The sequence below is a fragment of the Balaenoptera acutorostrata genome, chromosome 3, assembly GCF_949987535.1.
Source record: "Balaenoptera acutorostrata chromosome 3, mBalAcu1.1, whole genome shotgun sequence".
Classification (NCBI taxonomy): Eukaryota; Metazoa; Chordata; class Mammalia; order Artiodactyla; family Balaenopteridae; genus Balaenoptera; species Balaenoptera acutorostrata.
This window is the reverse complement of record NC_080066.1, coordinates 67,907,466-67,930,219: the sequence shown is the minus strand read 5'-3', so window position 1 is coordinate 67,930,219 and position 22,754 is coordinate 67,907,466. Positions and strand designations below refer to the sequence as shown.

The window sequence follows — 22,754 nt, the reverse complement described above, 5'->3', positions numbered from 1 at the left end:
GGAGATGGGAAAGAGAGACAGACCATCCAGTGGACCCATCAGTGTACCAAGTCTTATTACCAGATTAGCCAGGTATCATCCCTGGATGGAGGTTTACAGTTCTCAGAACAAGATAATACATAATACCATTTTCTCTGAACTTCATGAACTCCTATAGTCTATTACATATTGTCTCTCATTGTCTTTAAAACCTGGGGGTTCCTTATGGGTATAATTAATACATTTTGGAATTTGTATTTCAAACCTAGGATTGATCAGAAAGCCATATTGAATTTGACTTTAAAGTATATCATTTAATCAGAGGAAAGAACTTAGTGTGTTTTAAGATTGCTTAGTTAGGGTTTTATTTCATTTTTCTCATTTTGTTATAGAAAGTGATTTTAATATCTTAATACTTTAATTTTTGTAATATCTTTACTGAATGTTTAGGAGAAGGAAGGGGGCAAATTCACTTATATTCTTACCATTCAAGATAATTGTTACCATTTTTGTATATTCTCAGAAGGTCTTTATACCTAGGTATAAGTTTTAACATAGTTATAATGATATTTATTGTGCAGTGTTCAGGAGGGTAATAGTTTTTTAGAGGCTTGAAAGATATCCATCGCCAAACATTTGTTTTTTTCCAGTAATTTTTAAAAGTGTATAAGCTTAATAGGTGCTTAGATGCTAAAGAAAAAGTAAAAAGCAACCATAGCCACTGTTAATGTTTTGATGTCCTTTCCAGTCTTTTTGTTGTTTTTGTAGATACACATTTTTAAACAAATTAGAATCATGCTATATAGTCAATTTTGTATTCTTTTTTCGTTCAACATATTATGATTATTTTCTCTTGTTATTGAATATTTTAATCATTAATATTCATAATAAGGACATGCCATAATAATGTATGGAACCTTTCTCTTTAGCTGGACATTTAGGTCATTTCCACTTTTTTGCCATTATGCATAATGGTGTAGATATTCATAGTTAATCATTTGCTGGTTTAATTATATTCTCAGAGTAGTTCCCTAGGAAATAAATTACCATGTCAAATAGTATCAGTAAATCTATTTTACCAAACTACTTTCCAAGAAGGTTGACCCTATTCACGCTTCCAATAGCAGAGTATAAGGGTGCTTCTGTCACCCAACTCCTGCCATCATGAAAGTTTATTTTTTAATCTGTTGTTTACAAAGGGATCTCATAATTTGCTTTCTGTAGCAATTAGTGAGGTCAGATATCTTTTTCATATGCTTTTAACCGTTATAGAATGGGCTTGATGTTCTTTCCCCCTTTTTCAATGTGATTAATGTTGTTTTTTAGCAAAATATATTTGTGAGACCTTTTATATATATAGCAAGGGTGGTAGCACCTTGTTGCATTTGTTAAAGATATTTTCTTTAATTTGGCTGTCTCCATTTTATTTATGATTTGTTAGTTTTAGAAATTTTTAGTTCTGTTTACTAAACTTAGGGTTTTTTTTTTTAATTCTTCCTTTTATGCTTAGAAAATCATTTGCCATGCCATGATCAGCTGTTCATCTGTATTTTCTCTAATAGTTTTATGGGGTTTTTTTTATATTTAACTTTTTAGTCCAGCTAAACTGATTTATAGTTTGACAAATGGTACAAGGTCAGGGCCTAATTTTAGATTTTTTTTCCCTTAACGTTTATTGAATAATCTCTTTTCCCCGCTGATCAATGATTCAATCTTTATCATTATAGTAAAATATTTTGAAACTAGAGTATGTTTCTAAATCTTTACTAGAGTATGTTTCTGGCCTACTATTCTGTTCCATTGATCAGTCTATCAATTCTTAGGCCAATTGCACATTACTGTAGTTATTACCCATCAAATGAGATAGTATAAACCTTCCTTTTATTAAGTGAAAATAATTCTGTTTGAATTTTGAAAAAAAAAATCTACCCTTGGAGAAAGAATATTGAAGTTAAAAAGCTTATCTGTAGCCTAGGTTTCTTAGCCTATATGGTCTCTAATTTCTTAAACTATTTTGAAACTACATCAAAACACATATAGTTTTGTAGGTTCCCAGTTTCTGCCATGCCCATCTGTTGCTTGTTAATTTATTTTAGGACTACAAATAGGAGTTTATCTCTCAACACATACACCATGATGCAATAATACAGTATTCTGTACAGTGTGGTATTATTGTATTTCCCATGTAGGAAATTACTAAAATAAACACTAATGCCAACCATTTAAAAGTTTTGCTTAGAACTTTACAAGAGGTAATCCATTAATGAATTTATCAAGAATCTATGGTTAGGGCTTCCCTGGTGGCGCAGTGGTTGGGAGTCTGCCTGCTAATGCGGGGGACACGGGTTCGAGCCCTGGTCTGGGAGGATCCCACATGCCGCGGAGCGGCTGGGCCCGTGAGCCACAACTACTGAGCCTGCGCGTCTGGAGCCTATGCCCCGCAACGGGAGGGGCTGCGATGGTGAAAGGCCCGCGCACCGCGATGAAGAGCGGTCCCTGCACCGCGATGAAGAGTGGCCCCCACTTGCCGTAACTAGAGAAAGCCCTCGCACGAACCGAAGACCCAACACAGCCAAAAATAAATAAATAAATAAATAAAGTAGCTATAAAATTAAAAAAAAAAAAAAAGAATCTATGGTTAAATATACAACTTTAATTCATTCTTTTAAAAAAATACTCTTTGTTCTCAAGAATTACATTTTGATGTGAAGAATATGAAAAAGAATTGCAAACTGTGTTTATACTTTAAGTTGCCTAGTCATAGCTGGCTTCTTAAGCAAATACTTTTAACCATCAGATGATAAAAGTTACTAGACCACATCTTGACACCGGAGAGAAAGATTAGTATGTAATTAACTTGACTGTTAAGTACAGATGTTAAGAAAATTTCAGGTTTAATATTCTAGAATAAAGCTGGTAACATTAACTATATGTATTTAAATTGTGTAAAACTTGAATGTATGAAACAGAATTATGAAATATGACATCTGTAGCTATGAGCAAAAGTAGCACACATTAACAATTAGTCCTTAAAAAGATGATCTACAACATTGCATTGCTGTCTGTCAACAAATAATGAATGAGAGTGAATGAGCATTTAGTTCTGTTTTTCATTTCTGGTTAATTTGGTACTCGTTTTTAGTAATTATGAAAACAGTGTAATAAGGAAGCTTAAAAGTTGCTGATAACCCTATAACTCCCCCAGAAGTAAAACAGTGAAGAGTGATATTCAGAATAGGATTATGAATGTCTGCAGATAGTTATTTATTTTGTTTCTCTGTTTTATAGGTGTACCTCTATCTACACAATGGGGACCTCAAGGCTATTTCTACCCAATCCAGATTGCACAGTATGGGTTAAGTCATTACAGCAAGAATCTAACTGAGAAACCCCCTCACATAGAGGTATATGAAACAGCAGAAGACAGGGACAAAAATAGCAAGCCCAATGACTGGACCGTGCCAAAGGGCTGCTTTATGGCCAGTGTGGCTGATAAGTCTAGATTCACCAATGTTAAACAGTTCACTGCTCCAGGTGAGTGATGTGTTTTTATATGTGTTTGCTAATTTTATGTCGATTTATGGCACCTGATACTCCCTTAAAACTGTTTTTATGGTTTTTAAAAAACACATTAACAGACGCTTGATATTTACATATATGAAGAAACAAATAGTGTCATCCAAGTGAAATCTAAAAAAGGATCAGCTAAAAAATTTAAGGTTATATAAGGAATATTTACTGCATGAAGAGCCAAGCCACAAGAACCAGGTTACTGCATGATGTCTTTCTCCTTCCAGGGAACCAGATCCCACAGGAATAAAGTTTCTCAGTTTATTTTAATGTTTCAGCACAGTACTCATCCTTTAATTTTTAAACTATTTTGCATTAAGGTAGAAATTTTTCTTTATAGCGAGAGCCATCCTTTCCTTTGCCTATTTTTTACCAGTAGCTTTTTATTTTTTCAAAGTTATATAGCATTACCAACCAGGCCTGCTTTCTATATTGAATTTTGTTAATGTACTAGATTGTTTCGAACTTCATATAAAGCCATTTCATTAATAAAATCTTTTATAAAATCAAATTAACTTTATGCACCATTTCCCCTTTTACTAAGACGGTCCCATTAATTGGGATGTAATGTATTTCTCTCCACTAATCAATATCCATGAGAATTAATGAGTTCATTACTTAAAAAGACAATAGAATAATTTTAGTTAGCACCTCAGGCTTAATTTTCTGCCAGGGAAATGTTGTCAAGAACAGAACTCATCCTCCCTCCCACCAACCTTGCCAGTTGGTAAATAAAAAGAAAAGGTTATAAGACCTTTTCTGTATTCTGTCCTTGTCCTTTACTGATGACTGTGTAATTCACAGACCTTGAAAACAGCAGTACAAATCTACTCATTCTAGATGGCCTTAAGTAATGGATTTATGAGGGCTTAATGCAATGCAAATAAAGGGTGGTGACCTTTACTTTTTATTCTGTGACTAAAACTTCTTTTATCCTATGGCATTCTGTGATATTCCAGTACATAGAGCATCTTTGCTTATTGTAAAACAACAGGCTTGGCTGGGTGAGAAAGTACATGGAGATGTTTAAGAATATTTAGCTTATGATTTATAGCGGGAAATTATTAGACTAAAAAGGACATTTGATTTTGGTTGCATCTAGAGGGCTTATTTTCACACTGATTAATAATGTAGTCTGGATTAGGGTGGAAAACAGCAGCCCTCATCTCGATCTCCTCAAGTGCTGGGAGGTTTTCTAGAACCATCTCTTGAACTCTGCCCTATTCAGAGCAATAGATTTCATTGTGCACTTTTGGGTACCCTGGTTAATACAAACAATAGGTCTCCTCATACTAAGTGAAGGGCCTTCACTTTAGCCCTTCATTCTGCAGCCAGCAACCGGAGATGAAACTACTTCCCAAGGTGGGTTTAAGCATATGGAGAAGAGAACTGTCTGGGACAGACATTCTGCCAGTGGCACACTAGCTACTCACAATTGGAACTCTCTGTTGGTAGGAGTGTGCTGCCTCAGAATGTGGTGCTTGTTTTGATATCTTGGATGTGTCTGGAGTTGCGTTTGATACAAGTATATGAGGGAGAGTTAGTTGGAGTTGTTGCTCAGAGCAGGAGAAGGAAATCAAAAAGGTGAGACGTTTATTGAAATGTAGGAATGGGAAATGAGGCTTTTTAGATGAAATAGTCTTCTTGGGAGATAAATTCAGAAAATCATTGATGAGAAGAAATTGGAACTTGTGCATTAAAGCATAGGCCTAAGTGAAGTGAGGCTCTGGAAGACCAGAGGCTACATGCTGTTGGTCTTTTTCCTTTTTGGCCTTGAATTTTTTTCCCTGAAAGGAAATAAGATTATCTAGAGGGAAAAACCATAACATGGGTCTGTAGCATATTTTTTATTGTTTTGTTTGTTGAAGAATGTTTTTTTTCCTTCTACCTAATTTTAAAATTGAATGAATTGAAACTTTATACCTGTCCTGCTTTATTAAATTAGCTTTCCCTTTCCCAGGCACTCTCTTCACTTCATTTCCATGACCTCACTTTCCCCTCTCTGTGTAGCCATTCCTTCTGAGGCTTCTTATGAACTTTTCTTCTGCCTGACCCTTGTCTCTCTGTTCCTTGAGGTTCTGAGTAAGGCCTCTTCTCACTCCACATAGTAAACCTGTTGATTAATAACAGTTCATGTTATGTGTGGAAACATTAATTTAAAGACTATTCTTAAGTGTTTATCATCCTTTGTTGCCTAAAATACATTTATATGTACCACATATACCAAAAATAGACACTTATAGTGACTCCTGGGAATAACCGGTCAGAGAGAAGAGTCATGGATTTCAAGCGACAGGAAGCTCGAAACTTTCTATTAGTAGATTTAAAGCACAGGTCTCCAGATAGCTTAGGACTCTCCAGTAGAGCTCAAAATTTTGCCTGCTATATTTCCAAAGTGGTTGCCACAACCACAGTCATGTCCCAGTTGCTACCATTCAGACCCTTCTGAGTGACGTAGACAGGATATTTAACCTCTCTGTACATCTATAAAATAGGAATTAAAAGACCTGTCTCATATGATTGTGGATTGATTTAAATTGGGGATTGTGACTTCTTTGTCACTTCTCCTCTGTGGCTCAATAACCCCCTCTGGTGGTGTTAAATGACATCATTCATTACTGAGTTCTTTGAACTACATAATCTGTTACATTGAAACATAAGGTGATTGATTGAACTATATCATTTCATTAGATTTGTATACATAAAGTGAAAATTAGAATGGAATTCTGAGAAGAAAATATAATTCTTCAACTTTCTCCCATTTGGACTTCTGAAGATGGTGGTGAGAATGGATGCCATAGTTAACAGTGTTGTCTGATTAATGAGGCATTACCATAAGAATAAAAAAATAAGTAGCACTCAAGATAGCCTCTGCTGAATATAATTTAATCTTGAGTAATTCATAAGTCAATTCAGAATCCTGCGAAACATCCTGAAACATCAAGTATGTTGTACTGAGCATCAGATTCCATTTACTGTAGATACAGGAAAATGCCAGCTAAGAGAGAGGTTGCATGTTGACATTTCTCCAGATAAAATGGATTTTTACTGTGTTAGATATATACGTCTGAAATCACTTTTTAAAAAGTCACTCAAAACATCATACATCTAGCAAGATGTTCTCATTCTCAGTACAACTTCCATAATTGTCTATTCCATCAAATGAAGTAATTAAGAGCCTTGGGTCAATTATATCCACACTGGTAGAGTCCAGTGTTGGAAGAGTTAAATGATCAGCTCAACATGGTGATAATACTGTCCAGGCTAATCACACTGTATACACTATCATCAGTTCACATTTCCAATCATTGCTCCAATAAGGAGCACCCAAGATTTCCTCAAGGACGCCTTAAAGTAGATCTGATTCTATAGCTATGTTTAAGAGAAATAATTCTTCCACTGGTTATTCTCATGAGGATGGTATTTCCAATATCATGTCTTTTTCATAATCTTTGAGCTTAGAGCCAGGAACCCTGGTTTCTAGTCCCTGCTCTACCACTAGTTAGCATTTGGCTTTGGGCAAACCTTTTACCCTTGCAAAGCCTCCATATCTTCATCTCTAAAATGAAAGCAGTAATTCCTGCTCTACCAGCCTCAGAAGGTTATTGTAAGGATCGAATGAGATAATACCTGTGAATGTGTTTTTAAGATTTAAGCTCTGGTGGTGCAGTGGTTAAGAATCCGCCTGCCAATGCAGGGGACATGGGTTCGAGCCCTGTTCCGGGAAGATCCCACATACCACTGAGCAACTAAGCCCGTGTGCCACAACTACTGAGCCCACGTGCCACAACTGCTGAAGCCCACGTGCCTAGAGCCTGTGCTCCACAACAAGAGAAGCCACTGAAGTGGAAAAAAAAGCCCGCGCACCACAACGAAGAGTAGCCCCCGTTCATCGCAACTAGAGAAAGCCCACGTGCAGCAATGAAGGCCAACGCAGCCCAAATAAATAAATTAATTAAATAAATTTTAAAAAGATTTAAGCTCTGTATAGACCAAGATATTCACATTTACCTTTAATGTTATAAAATTTGTACTACATATATTTTTGTTGTTTTTCTTCCTCTTTTTCTTCTTCTTCCTCTTCCTTGTCTTCTTCCTGCTGCTGCTACTGTTTGGTTTTAATATGCTCAGTTTCTTTTCTTGGTAGAAGTCAACTTTCTGAGAGTCAGCCATCATCGTACTGTAGACATGCAAGAGAAATTTCCTATTTGATGATCTGCCAAATAAAACAGCTCTGCTATTTTATCAGCCTCTGAAACCATTGGCTTCAGAATCATCATCATCATCATCATCATCATCATCATCATCATTTTATACTATGTTCCAAGCCACTGTCCTTTTTTTTTAATCCTCACAGTTACCTTGCAAAGTAATATTATTTCTACTTAACACGTGAAGAAACTGAGGCTCAAATAGGTGTATCTTGTTGAACATCTCAAAGCTAGTAAGTGGTGAAGTGAGAATCCAAACAAAGTTTGTTGGTTTTAACTCCAGAGCCTCCCCCAGTATTCCTCACTTTTTGTTGACTACATGAGCCGATTGCTTAATTTCCAGAATTTATTCACAATTCCAATGAATATCTGAAAACAAACCTATCATTTTCAACATCGATTGGTGATTCAGAGCATGTATCATACAGCCAGACTAGACAACCTGTGTTCAACTCTTTGTACCTTAGGCAAGTTACTTAACTTCTGTGTCTCTGTTCATCATTCATAAAGTAAGAGTAATAATAGCACTACTCTTGTAAGTGTTATAATGACTAAATGAGTTAATATGTGTAAAGCACTTAGAACATAGTAAATGCTTACTAAATTTTTTTTTTTTTTAAAGAAATTCACGTTCTTTTATTTATTTATTTATGACTGTGTTGAGTCTTCGTTTCTGTGCGAGGGCTTTCTCCAGTTGCGGCGAGCGGGGGCCACTCTTCATCGCGGTGCGCGGGCCTCTCACTGTCGCAGCCTCTCTTGTTGCGGAGCACAGGCTCCAGACGCGCAGGCTCAGTAATTGTGGCTCACGGGCCCAGTTGCTCCGTGGCATGTGGGATCTTCCCAGACCAGGGCTCGAACCCGTGTCCCCTGCATTGGCAGGCAGATTCTCAACCACTGCGCCACCAGGGAAGCCCCTTACTAAATATTAAGTAAATAAAAATTCTTTAGGGAATTCCCTGGTGGTCCAGTGGTTAGGACTCCATGCTTCCACAGCTGGTGGCCCAGGTTCTATTCCTGGTTGGTGAGCTGAGATCCCGCAAGCCACGCAGCACAGCCAAAAAAAAAAAAATTTTTTTTTAATTCATGTCTAACCGTTCTTTTCTTCTAGGCTCTTTCTTGTAATATTATGTGCTGAGCCAGCTTTTGGCTATATTTCTTCTTTTTGTAGAATGGGTATACTAGACAGTCATTGATTATTGGTCAGCCAGTATTTGATCTAGAAAAGGCAGTTTGACCACAGTACCTTAGCTATCTGCTAAGGCCATTAACCCCTCTAATGTAAAGTAGACAGGCCAAAAGGTAAGAGCTTTGCCCTGATGCTCACAAGCCATCACGGACTCAACAGTTGTCATCTGTTTATGGTTAACTTAGTAAAAATAAAAATTTTTTTAAAAATCTGACATATAAAATATTGAAGTGGGCTTCCCTGGTGGCGCAGTGGTTGAGAATCTGCCTGCCAATGCAGGGGACACGGGTTCGAGCCCTGGTCTGGGAAGATCCCACATGCCGCGGAGCAACTAGGCCCGTGAGCCACGATTACTGAGCCTGCGCGTCTGGAGCCTGTGCTCCGCAACAAGAGAGGCCGCGATAGTGAGAGGCCCGCGCACCGCGATGAAGAGTGGCCCCCGCTCACCGCAACTAGAGAAAGCCCTCGCACAGAAACGAAGACCCAACGCAGCCATAAATAAATAAATAAATAAAGCTAGGCTTAAAAAAAAAAAATTGAAGTATTAATTTTGTATGGGCAGTGATTGTCAAGGATGAATTGCAGGTAACTTTTAAATACAAAGAGCTTCTATTCTAACCAGTATTTTTTGGTATATTTTCCCCCTACAGAAACCAGTGATGGTGTATCCTTGCAACTGGGGAACACAAAAGATTTTATTATTTCATTTGACCTCAAGTTCTTAACAAACGGAAGTGTGTCTGTGGTTCTGGAGACCACAGAAAAGAATCAGCTCTTCACTGTACATTATGTCTCAAATACCCAGCTAATTGCTTTTAAAGAAAGAGACATATACTATGGCATTGGGCCCAGAACTTCATGGAGCACGGTTACCAGGGACCTGGTCACTGACCTCCGGAAAGGAGTGGGTCTTTCCAACACAAAAGCTGTCAAGCCAACCAAAATAATGCCCAAGAAGGTAGTTAGGTTGATTGCAAAAGGGAAAGGCTTCCTCGACAACATTACCATCTCTACCACAGCCCACATGGCCGCATTCTTTGCTGCCAGTGATTGGTTGGTGAGGAACCAGGATGAGAAAGGTGGCTGGCCAATTATGGTGACCCGTAAGTTAGGGGAAGGGTTCAAGTCTTTAGAGCCAGGGTGGTACTCTGCCATGGCCCAAGGGCAAGCCATTTCTACATTAGTCAGGGCCTATCTCTTAACAAAAGACCATGTATTCCTCAATTCAGCTTTAAGGGCAACAGCCCCTTACAAATTTCTATCAGAGCAGCATGGAGTTAAAGCTGTGTTTATGAATAAACATGACTGGTATGAAGAATATCCAACCACACCTAGCTCTTTTGTTTTAAATGGCTTTATGTATTCTTTAATTGGGCTATATGACTTAAAAGAAACTGCAGGGGAAAAACTCGGGAAAGAAGCGAGGTCCTTGTATGAGCGTGGCATGGAATCCCTTAAAGCCATGCTCCCCTTGTACGACACTGGCTCAGGAACCATCTATGACCTCCGGCACTTCATGCTTGGCATTGCCCCCAACCTGGCCCGCTGGGACTATCACACCACCCACATCAATCAACTGCAGCTACTCAGCACCATTGATGAGTCCCCAGTCTTCAAAGAATTTGTCAAGAGGTGGAAAAGCTACCTTAAAGGCAGCAGGGCAAAGCACAACTAGAGCTCAGAACCAAAATCATATTTCAGCTTCTGCTGTACACAAAAACTATGGGCTCTCTGTTAGCAGAGCATAGGCACATTTTAAAAGGTTGTATACTAGGTTTTTGTGGATTACATCAAAGTGATAAATGATCCTTAAAACCAGTCTTCTGAGGTAATTGCATTCCATGAGTTGGGTGTTTAGAAATGGAGGTGGCATTTGGAGCAGAAAAGTGTTTAGTCAATGGGTGAATGAAAATGTTTAACTTGGCCTTGCTTATCACCCTATACAGATAGTTCCACAGATAGTCCAGTCCTCTCGGTTTGGGAAAGACAATGGTAAGTAGCTCTTACTGGCCAACTGCCCAGCACTTGCCTGCAAACTTAGTATGGGGCTCTTTTAAAATGTGGTTATTTATGTTTATGTTGAAAGCAGACTTTAAAAAAATAATGTGCTGTAATACAGTAAATATGTACTTGTAGCCTGAATAGTGGACTGTGCAACTTTAAAAATGATGTTTCTTTTCTATATATTAATTTTTTGGGAGTGAATGAACATTTGTTGGATTTGTTCAATTTGTTATATATGGAGAATATTTTGAATTTATGGTTTTCTTGAAACGTGTAAATTAAAAACACAACCAGTGTTCAGGCTTCACAGTTATATAATGTAAGCACAACTAAAATGAAACTTGTTGACTGCACAAGAAATTACAGAAATGTTATCTGTTTTATGAAACTTGATCTACAATCAGTAAAGGTTTGATAATCATTCTATCCCTCCTCTACCCCCATTGTGGTGGTTTCTTTTTGTCACTATCTAGAATTTTGTATTTCATTTCAGACTATGCTAGAGAGTTTTTTCTATGTTGGGGGGACATTTGGGAATTTTTGTTATAAACCTAAATTTGGGGAGGAGGTAGTAATTTTGATAAGTCCACTACCATTGTCTTTTTAAGATTTTTTTTCCCCTTTAAAGAAAATTACTAGGTCAGATATTATAAGGTTTTGTAGCAGGTTTTTTTTTTTTTCTACTTAGATCATTCTTGGTCGACAACTTTCCAAACTATTGCCTTTTGTGCATCAGTGTTTTTCCTTTGCAATTTTAACTTTAAATTATTTCAGCTATTGGATAAAAGTGATGCTACTGAATTAGCTGTACATGTGTAATCAGACCTTTATTTTGGTTTTATACCTCACATAAATAGGTATCATAGCCCTCTACCCTGGGTAGTGTCTGCTATAAGACTTCAGGCAGTAGGTCAGAACTGAAGGAGGCTGATTTTGCTGTCTTTGTTTTAGTGTATGACAATACACTAAATCAATACAATAACTTATACAGAATGGAAACATGAGACCCCATATTTTCAGGGGACTGAGTCTGACACACACCGTGCAGTTTGTGTGTGACCTGTATGAAATGCACATCAAGAGCCAGGTGGGCACCTGCCTGCACACTACATCTTGATTGAACTCAGCCTACCAACACCACTTAGAAACCAGACAATACATACATATCTATGTACAAAATATATGTATCAGTGGCAAAGGGGGCAGGAATGAAGATCTACAACTGAAGACAATATTAAACTGGCCATGGAAAAGTAAGTTTAAACTCCCAATTTATGTGACCACAAGTCGATTTTGCCCACAACAAAACAGTTGTGGGTTATTAGGTTTCCCCCTAGCTGTTGACCTTTGTAGTTCTTATCCATTAGGTGTCTCAACAAGAATATCTGGACTCCTGCTTTTTTTATTTCAGGGCTCAAAAATAAACCTTCTCCAATCTGGAAATCGTTTTTACTCCATCGTATTTGTTATTATTTAGAGCAGTCCAGACTTCTGCCTTGTGTTTGCATATTGGTACTTCAGATTGAGGGAATCAATGAAAACAGTATGGTACTGCTTCTGTGACAAATATCAGTGCCTTAACAATGTGGCTGTCTTTTTCCACTGAAAAAAGAAAGACATTTTGATCTAGAAATGGCATTGCTATTTCATTGCTGTTGGTTTCACACTGCCTTCCACGTTGCAACAGCAACTCGATTTTTCCTGTGATCCCAGAATTTTCAAAGAGGGTGAGTTGACCCTGTAGCAGCACTGGCTGTACAAACCAGTGGTTCTCAAACTAATGCCTCAGAATCACCTGGGAGCTTTCTGAAATACAGATTCCAGATATTCAGTAAATCTGCCTGTGAAGCATAAGTGTTCAGGTAATTCTGATGCAAGTGAACCGGGGGGTGTATGTGGAGAAACACTGCCCAAGACCATCCATCACACTTTTCTTCCTAAACACCTGTGGAGTTTTCTAGGATTTTAAATCATGCAAAATGTTTATTTAGTCTGAGCTTTGCGAGAATGGGGAAGGTATTTTAAAGTTTTGTTTTATTTCTTTAAATTTTTCTTTGTTCCAAGAATGTGGGTATTAGTTGTTTACACTTACCCTGAGTTAGCTTTGATATTAAATTAAACCTATTGCCACTTCAGTTATAAAACCAGCCAAAAGTTTCCAGATGAAGGTCAGGTTTGACCCTTTCAGAGTTATTGTACATAAAGGCTTCATCCAAAAACCATCCAGTGTATGTGAGCAAGTACAAAAATGACACACAAGCACAACTCTACAGATGTGGCAGACCTTTTTCTTTGTCGGTGTGCAAACTTTCACTGAAAGCTGCTATTTTCATCCTCCTTTTAATTGTTTTTCTTGTTTCTCTTCCATTGTACATGTGGGTTATAGACCATGTGTTAAATATGCAATAAAGTGTTTACTGGATGCCCTTCTGAAGGGTAGTCCTTTGTAAAGCTGTACAGACTTTGCAGTTTAAGCACAATGTGCACATGTTAGTTTTATATACAGCAAAACTTGATTTTTTGCAGATGAAAAGGTATTTTGTTTCTATACAAAGTAAATCGATTGTTTGTGCTTAATGTAAAGCAGCTTTATATAATTGTAAAATAAAGTTTTTATCTTAAAAGGAACATACCTGGATGTTTCTCTTTCTTCTCTGATTATTCTAAGATTACTTGAGCCCAGCAAGCATATTTCTGACCATTTTCTGTTCAGCTGGTGACAACTAGTCAGGCAACAAATGTTCATTAAAGGTGTGTCAGGCCCTTTAAGACAAAGTGGGGAATATCATATGGACCTTCATCCTAAGGAGGTTTAGTCTATAGGGGGAACACAATGTCCACAAAACAGTTTCAGAAAAATAAAATGCCAAATTGTGTGGTCAGTCAGGGTAGGTGTTACAGAGGAGATAGCCTAAGCAGGGGCTTCAGGCCTAGGTACCAGGTGGAAGAAGAAGAAGGGGTAACGTGAGCAAAAGCAAGGTGCTGTGACAGTTGTGAGGACGCCCTTTCCCATGCTAATTCAGGCTGGTAACCACTTTTGTCTGATTCCGATTTATTTGAAAGTTTGTTCTTGCTGTATTTCCCATACATAACCTCTTCTCCAGAACAAAAAGCATTATTTAATCTCCGCCCCCTCTTCCTCTCAGAAAGTAATGATTTTACTTTCCCTAATATGTATGAAACCAGAGACTAGTCTGGCTTCCTGTTATGTTTCATTGCACATTATTTTTTAGATTATAAATGTTCTGCACCATTTCTATAATGGAATTCCAGTTGATCACCAATCAACTTTTTCTACCTGATGAGTGCACATACTTTGACAGGCTGCTAATCAACATTGTTGTCATCTCTTCTTTCTCTCATCCTCAGTTGGGAAACAGCCATAAGACTGCAAGCAAGTCCTTGGTCTGAATGAGGTCTTGCACTGCTCTTGCCTTAATTTTGCTATCTGTAGCCAAACTGTTAATACATCGGCCATTCTGCTTTAGCACACTGAGCATCACATATTTGCCTCCCCATTGCCCTTGAGAGGAGACAGACCCTCCATGCTGCACAGGACTTATTCCATAGTCTGGTGAACTCCTTTCCTGAGAACGCCTCCTTTGTCTCCACAGGGCTTTATTTTTATTTTTATTTATTTTTGGCTGTGTTGGGTCTTTGTTGCTGCATGCAGGCTTTCTCTAGTTGCGGCGAGCGGGGGCTACTCTTCGTTGTAGTGCATGGGCTTCTCGTTGCAGTGGCTTCTCTTGTTGCGGAGCACGGGCTCTAGGCCTGTGGGCTTCAGCAGTTGTGGCTTGCGGGCTCTAGAGCGCAGACTCAGTAGTTGTGGTGCACGGGCTTAGTTGCTCCACGGCAGGTGGAATCTTCCCGGACCAGGGCTCGAACCCGTGTGCCCTGCATTGGCAGGTGGATTCTTAACCACTGTGCCACCAGGGAAGCCCTCCACAGGGCTGTGAGGGCCATGGTGTACCATGTGACTCTGCCTCCCTCTAACAGTCATTTCTAACATGACTCTTAGACCAGGGGTGAGTCCCTCGCTCAAGCTGGGCCAATCATTCTCTCCCCCAGGAATTGGAAATTGGGATGGATTTAAAAAACAAAACAAAACAAAACTGAAGCAGATACACAATGAAAAGCAGAGATGAAAACAGAATCTTGACAATGCTCCAGGCCCTGGGTCCAATGCATTTCTTTTTTATTTTTTTTAATAAATTTATTTATTTTTGGCTGCATTGGGTCTTTGTTGCGGTGCGCGGGCTTCTCATTGTGCTGGCTTCTGTTGTTGCAGAGCACGGGCTCTAGGTGCACAGGTTTCAGTAGTTGTGGCATGCGGGCTCAGTAGTTGTGGCTCGTGGGCTGTAGAGCTCAGGCTCAGTAGTTGTGGCGCACGGGCTTAGTTGCTCCGCAGCATGTGAGATCTTCCCGGACCAGGGCTCAAACCCGTGTCCCGTGCATTGGCAGGTGGATTCTTAACCACTGCGCCACCAGGGAAGTCCCTCCAATGCATTTCTGAGGCCATCAGCATTCCACTCCGGTTCCATGAGATTCCACTGTATCCTTAGCATAAATGAGCCCTACTTAATAACATAGTGTCTCTATTATAAAGAAAAGTATAATGTGAGTTCTACATTTTCCTTCAGTCTGGACCACTGTATTTGCTAGGGTTGCCATTAAAAAAAAAAAAAAAAAGCCACAGACTGTGTGGCTTAAATAGTGGAAATTTATTTTCTCGCAATTCTGGAAGGTAAAAATCCAAAATCAAGGTGTCACCAGGGACGGTTTCTTCTGCGGCCTCTTTCCTTGGCATGCAGAATGCTGCCTTCTTGCGGTGTCCTCACATATGGTCATCCCTCTGTGTGTTGTCTGTGTCCTAGCCAGTCATATTGAATCAGGGCCCATTAATTCAGAAACCTCATTTTACCTTAATTACCTCTTTAAAGGTCTTTTCTCCAAACATAGTCACAATATGAGGTCCTAGTGGTTAGGACTTCAACATGGATTTTGGGTGGGACACAATTCAGCCCATTAGCAACCATTCTTCACTCATTCAGTGCACGGAAACCAAACTAGCCAGGCTTGCCATTTAATTTATTGACAACCAGCTAAGGCCAAAACTCAGAGATCTTTAGGGAGTGTTAGGTGGACTGAAATCTAGACCGGGGACTCGGGAGGCAAGGCTCTCTGGCTCTGCTGTTATCACATCAGGAACTTACTCCACCCTCGTGGGCTTCAGTTGCCTCCTAACACAAGTCCAATAAGAGAGAACTAGTTGATCTTAAAGTTTTTTTAGGGAAATAGTTGATCAAAAAGTAACCACTAAGCTTAAGCACTGGTGCTAAAAAAGTATATAGACACCATCATCAGCTGCAAGATTTTTATTCTTCCTGCCATGTGCCATTTCCATTAGCCCATTCTGAATATAGAACTCTGAAGTATTGAAAAAATATATTTAGATACAGAGTATATCAGAATTGTAGGTTGTGGTGAGATTTTGTTTCATGACAATTTAAAAAATATCAAGTCTGCATTATTGTAGCATTATTGTTACAAATAGTTAACAATACAGGGATAAAATACTGATTTTCGTTATACCAACTCATTAAGGATGTCACATTGAAAATGGATGTGAATTTAAATGTGTTGGTGATGAGTTTCAATGTTTGCGGCTCACTTTCTAGTGAAAAGATACAGTTACCATCTGGTAAGTATGATTGGTAACTTGTGTGTGGATGCTGCATTTCCTGAATGTTAAGTAGCAGCAACACTGTGTAATTTTTCTAATCCTTTTCCAGAAGTAAGATTTTGTGAAATGACAGGACTGCAAAGCAAACCATCGAGCGGTAGCCAAGAGAACAGCGAAAGAGGAAGAAAAAAGTCCTGGGAAGGATCAGAAATAGAGCAGCCCACGAACTGCTGGTAAACACACGGTTTAGGGAGGATATTATTAGGCAACCCCACCCACATTGCGTCTAGTGCACCTGGAAGAGCCAGTGCCTTCCTGGGATTTTGCTCAGTTCTCATCAGCACCTAGTGAAATCCCCGAGATAAGAATGGCTGTTCCATTTCAGTTTAGAAAATCTAGTAGAGTGGTAATCTCTTTGGGCATTAGAGAAGGAAGTAAATCCCTGAGGTCTGGTGGGGGTGGAGGGTTCTTGGCAAAAGCACACGAGCTTAATTTAATGCCTGTTCCTCTGTCTTTTCTTTTTTAACACCGGTGAGATTAAATCTCTGCAATTCAATCGAATACAGAGTGGGAGGCCCCAAACTAATTCCCAAATCCCATCAATGGTGTGGCAAGGTAATCAGGAGGAGGAGAGTGCATCTTCTCAACTCCTGCAGGCAACAAAGAGGGTACTGTCTCCATCTGGAAATACCCACCAGGAGGTGTCACCCAGGCAGCTTCTTGTCAGCTTGAGTAAACATTCAGAGCTCTGAGTATGAGGGTACAGCAAAGTACAGCCAACAATGGCTCTGGATTGGTGTTTCTTTTTCTTTTTTTTAAAGTAGAATGATAGAAAGGTTTTTTTTAAGATTTATTTATTATTTATTTTATTTTATTTTATTTTATTTATTTTTGGCTGCGTCGGGTCTTAGTTGCAGCACGCGAGATCTTTCGTTGGGGCACACGAGCTCTTCATTGCAGAGCGCAGGCTTCTCTCCAGTTGTGGCACGCAGGCTCCAGGGTGCGTGGGCGCTGTAGTTTGTGGCACGCGGGTTCTAGTTGAGGTGCTCAAGCTCAGTAGTTGTGGCGCGCGGGCTTAGTTGCCCTGCGGCATATGGGATCTCAGTTCCCCAGCCAGGGATTGAACCCGCATCCCTTGCGCTGCAAGGTGGATTCTTTACCACTGGACCACCAGGGAAGTCCCTGGATTGGTGTTTCTTGATCTTTGTTTAGGAATAAGGAGAGGGAATAAGCACCATTGTAGGTGCCCCCCAAGCTCAACCTCATTTACTACTCAGCCCGACTCGGGTGGTAGATGAGAAAACAAAACACTGTTTAAGCAGCTTGCTCAGGGTCATGCAGTTCGTTTCATGTGCTAGCTGCCAGGACAGCAAAGGTAAGAAGATGCCGTGCCTGCCCTGAGCCACAGCCGGGAGCGCTCTTCCAATGGTAGGCTTTGGGTAACCTCCCCCACCCAAATCAAAGCCAAGTAGTAGTGGGAATATGGGCAGCTCAACTGTCTGCATGCACACAGTTGGGCTCTGGCAAAAGGACTCCACATGTACTCCTAATTCTTTTGACAGTCTTGGGAGGAAGTACTATGTGAACTTCACAGATGAAAAAACAAACTTGGAGAAGTCAAACAACTCGCCAGAAGTCATTCAGTAATTTGACAGCCAAGGTCTGAAAGCCAGGTATGTCCGCCCCCAGATTCCATGTTCCCAGCCATCATCCCTAAGCAATAACCATGACCCACTAGCTCCTGACTCCACCCCAGGGGGCTCAAGTAGGGGTGCAGATCTCAGCCCCAGTGCTGGCCCACAGATGGGAAAATGAGCCCATTTCCTCTGTGGACTCTATGAGATCTGCTGAAATTGATACTTGCTCCACTAAATGATTAGAAGAGCCTGGAAACAGGAGGTTGTTTCAGCGGTCAAGTCTCCTTGGTATGTGCCCCGTTTCTTCTGCATCCCTGGACCATCTGTATACATTAGATCTTGGATGACCCAGCATCACAGCCCCTCCGGCACCCTCCTGCTGTTTACCGTCTTCCGTAATGGACTTTCAAAAGCTCTGTATGTTACAGAGTAAGATGTAAGGAGAGTGTGTTTGTGTGTGCAAATGCACACACACGTATGTAAATGCACAAGAAACATCTGGAAGGATTCAGCGGGCGGTTACCAGGCAGCCTGCCAGCAGCTGGAGAGGCAGTGATGAGTAAGAATGGGTCCCTGCCGTCTATAATCTGCAAAAGTAACAGATTCAGAAGGCATACGTTTTTTATTCTTTGCTATGAAAACAAAACATTTAAAAATATTACAAATTCCAAATCTGAGTTGGAATTAATGAGATTCTAAAGAACTTTCCTACATTAAACTTTTTAACATCCTTCCATTAGTTTAGTTTATCCTCAGGGTGGTCCTAGGGGACCAGTGGAGTGGGCATCCACTTTAATGGCAGAGTGCAGGCCTCCCTACAGCTGCTCATTTTCTCCATCCCCCAGAACAAACCGGTTCCCCAGAGTTCTCAGCACAGAGTTCTCTGGGAGATGGGTCAGGGTCACGGTAAGCCCCAGACCCATGTGTGTGAGCACGCTCACACACACACACACACACACACAGTGCAGCCTGCCCACCCCCTTGGGAAATTCAGAACTCAGCCCAGGCCTGGTGGGCCCAGCAGATCCTGAGAGCAAAAACTACAGAGAGGTAGGATTAACAGAAAACCCAGAGAAGTCAGGGAAATCACACACAGCTGCTGTCTTTTCAGTGGGAAGGAGAGTCTTTGCCCACACTGGAACCACCCAGAAGAAATGCCGCAGCTGTCCTTGCAGCTCAAAGAACAATTCCAATTCTCAGTTGAGGAAAAGGGCTTTGAGTCTGAGGACGGGACCCCTGCCCCTTCCCCCAATCCCCACCTCACAGACCCCTCCCCAAAGTTATCCTCCACGCTTATCTCGCCCCCAGCAAGCTACCCGTGAAATCAGAGACTCTTGGGCTAAAACATGATTACAGTCAAAATGCGAACCTAATTGTAAGCTGCTTCATCATGTACACCTTGGTGTAAATGGAGTGATCAGATCCTTTGTGAGAGTGGTTTTCTGGGAGGTGGCACAGCCTGTGGGCCCTGGGACCAGGGAGATGAGGAGGGTGAGGGAGACCACTCGTGGACCACACCACCGTTGCCCGTGTCCTCCCTGGCTGACTGGCACCTCCAAGCTGCGATTCTTGTCTTGCCTCTGGCTCTGTGTCCTCCAAAGGGGCCTCTTAATTGGTGGAAGAAATCTTTAACTGAAGGCTTTCTCTCTGGTTCACAAAGTTTGCCCAGACATCTTAAATCAATGCGCCCAGGCCTCTGATGACCGCCGCAATGCCTGCCCGTGATCTAAGCAGATCCCACAGTGCATTCATATTTTTAATTACTGACTGAATTAAACTAGGCTAAGAGGAAAAGGTGAACAGAAGTCAGCCCTGAGTCTCTCCTTTGCTGATTGCACAAAATGTCTCCAGGGACCTGCAAAGACCTCTGCCCCACCTAGCTAGGCCTTTTTCAGGAGAGAAGGGCAGACCCTTTGGAGAATTCTATGAAAGCCAGAGACTCTCTCACCAGAAAAATGCCCAGAAAATTTTAGATACATTTTTGGGCCCCGTGGTCTCAGCCGATTATTGAGCCTCCTGATGCCCTGAATTTTACCCAAAGATCTGGAAAGTATCTATGAACCCCCAAGTGAAAAGTCACTATATCGTTTATATTTAAAGATGTAAACTTACAAGCCTTCAGAAACCTGGCAAGTGAAATAATTGTAAAAGAATAATTGGGTCAGTGAGTGATAAAGAATAGTGGGGACTGTGGCTAAAACAAAGCATTTAAAATCATGTCAAAAATTAAATTATTACTAGATGAACCAAACAAAATGCATCTTGAGACTAGATTTAACTCATGGGTGACCCAAGTATTGTCTAAGGATTTCCTAGGTATTTACACATTCCCCGCCCTCCAGTTGATAATGAGACCTACCCATTATCTAACCCCCATCATTCCTACTGGAGCATAAGCGTTTCTCCTCAATCTTATGTCATAAGAGTTCTCTCAATTCTTCTCCTCCATGTTGTTGACAGTTCTTGCAGGGCTCTGCTCAGCTCCAAGGCCCGAATTAAAACAGCACTTTAGCCATGAAGCATCCCTGACAGCCAGACCTGCATCCCTGCATCTCTCTCCCCTCCAGCTCCTATGGGCGTTCTGGGGTGCCCACGATGAGCTACACTGTGATCCCTGAGCCCTTTGACTCAGTTGTCAACACCCATTACCTAAACCAGTGGTTCTCACTAGGGCAATGTCTGCCGCCTAGGAGACATTTGGCAGTGTCTGGAGATATTTTGATGGTTATGATCTGGGGGAGGCACCTAGTGAGTGGAGGCCAGGGGTGTTGCTGAACATCCTACAATGCACAGGACAGCTGCCCACACAAAAAATTATCTAGCCCAAATGTCAGTAGTGCTGAGGTTGAGAAACCCTGTCCTGGGCTGGCCCTGAATGAGTTCCTTGAGGGCGGGCTGTGTCTTGTTTAATGCTGTGCCCCAGGCTCTGTGACCTAGGGGCTGGCACACAGGAGGTACTCAAATGTTGATGAGGTGGAATGGTTAGGGGGCGGGTCTAAAGAGAAAGCCAATCTTGGCCCCAGTAGTGCACAGCTGAGTCAGGGAGGGGACCACATGCACACCGGCTCTCCTCCACACAGACAACTCAACCGAGACAGGACAACCGACCATGAGGTGGATTGCTGAGAGGGGCTTCACGAGTGTGGATAGAGGCCCTTAGAATTGTTTGTTTACTTGGGCTCTTAAGGTAGCAAGAACAGAAACCCAGGGCTCCTTGCGAGATGGAACGTTCACTGTAAAGAGATATGTGAATGGAAACCAGGCCTTAGGAAAAGCAGAGCAGCTGAAGGAAGGCTGGGCTGGGAGCTGTCACCCTGGCAACTTCCATTAAGAAGGTGAAGGTAAAGCCCTGTCTCTTCCTTCCATCCGGCCCCACCCTACCCCCAGGTTCATTCAGACTTTCCTGCTTACCCTTGGCCTGGGCCCCTTTCAGGGCCAACTTATCCATTAGTCACAGCACCTAAGGCCCTCAATGCTTTTTAGGAGCCCACAAAAGTGTTTTAATTTTAATTTCTTTTAAAATCAGAAGAAAAAGACGAATATAATAATGGCGAATAGAAAACAATGAATCCAGCCTGGATTATATTTGTCGTAATACCAATGCAGTCATATAATTCTAGTACATTTTTAAGGAGAGAGGAGCCCACCTACAAAGACCCTGCCCACACCCTCCCCAGCCCCTCTACACCGCGACCTTTCAGGTGCAACCACCATGAACCACCTCTTGTTTCTTAATGAAAATTCCACAGAGAATCCACTGGAGACATTTTGAATATAAAGATATAACTAGGAAGTATGCTGACTCTGATGAATTTTCCTTGGGAAAGGGCTTTCCAGAATGGACTCCATTAAGTCAATTTAATTCCTTGATCAATTTTCTATAAAGCCCAGTTAAGCCATTTCCAATTTTTTCACTTTTTCATTTCGAGTTGACTAAAACTATTTTCATGGGGACCAATTCTTTTTCACTTAAGTTTTAGGTTAGAAATTTGGTTCATAGATCACATTTTGGTCAGTCCCAGATTTCACTGATGATAGTTTCTGTCATGGCAAGTTCTCTTTTGTGAGCTTTATTTCTACCAAGTCCATTTTCTAGGGTCAAATTTTGTTCTAAATTTGGTCAGGATCGTTTGATTCTTTCATAATTGTAGTAGATAACAGCCCGTCTAATTTAGCCATCTCACTTTTTCTCTGCATTAGATAAAAGATGAGTCTGTAACAATTTCCTAGCTCATACCACAAGAAAATTGAGACTACATTTATGAGCTAGAGAGATGGGGTGGGGCGGGAGGGCCAGCAGAGTAGACAGAAGTTTAGCAGCACTCCTGAGTTGCTGAGTACACACAGGATGTCCTGGGGAAAGGGGTGGGGTCGATGGGAAGGTGGAAATATTCTCCGTTCCAGCTCATCTTTGTCTACTCTTATGTCATAGGTCACCTGACCACCCTTTGGTCAACCAGGGGTAAGAGGACGGCTGTGGTATA

General features: G+C 40.8%; 1 protein-coding gene across 2 annotated transcripts in view; it reads left to right on the top strand.

Annotated features, from left to right (window-relative positions):
* Window positions 1-13,572, top strand: part of GLCE (glucuronic acid epimerase) — a 120,263-nt gene extending 106,691 nt beyond the window's left edge. For both annotated transcript variants that reach the window (XM_057544052.1, XM_057544053.1), the window contains 2 exons: window positions 3,268-3,513; window positions 9,597-13,572. In XM_057544052.1, coding sequence (XP_057400035.1) covers window positions 3,268-3,513; window positions 9,597-10,621 — 1,271 coding nt within the window. In that variant the 3' untranslated portion in view covers window positions 10,622-13,572. The remainder of the gene's footprint in view (window positions 1-3,267; window positions 3,514-9,596) is intronic.
* Window positions 13,573-22,754: the final 9,182 nt, after the last annotated feature.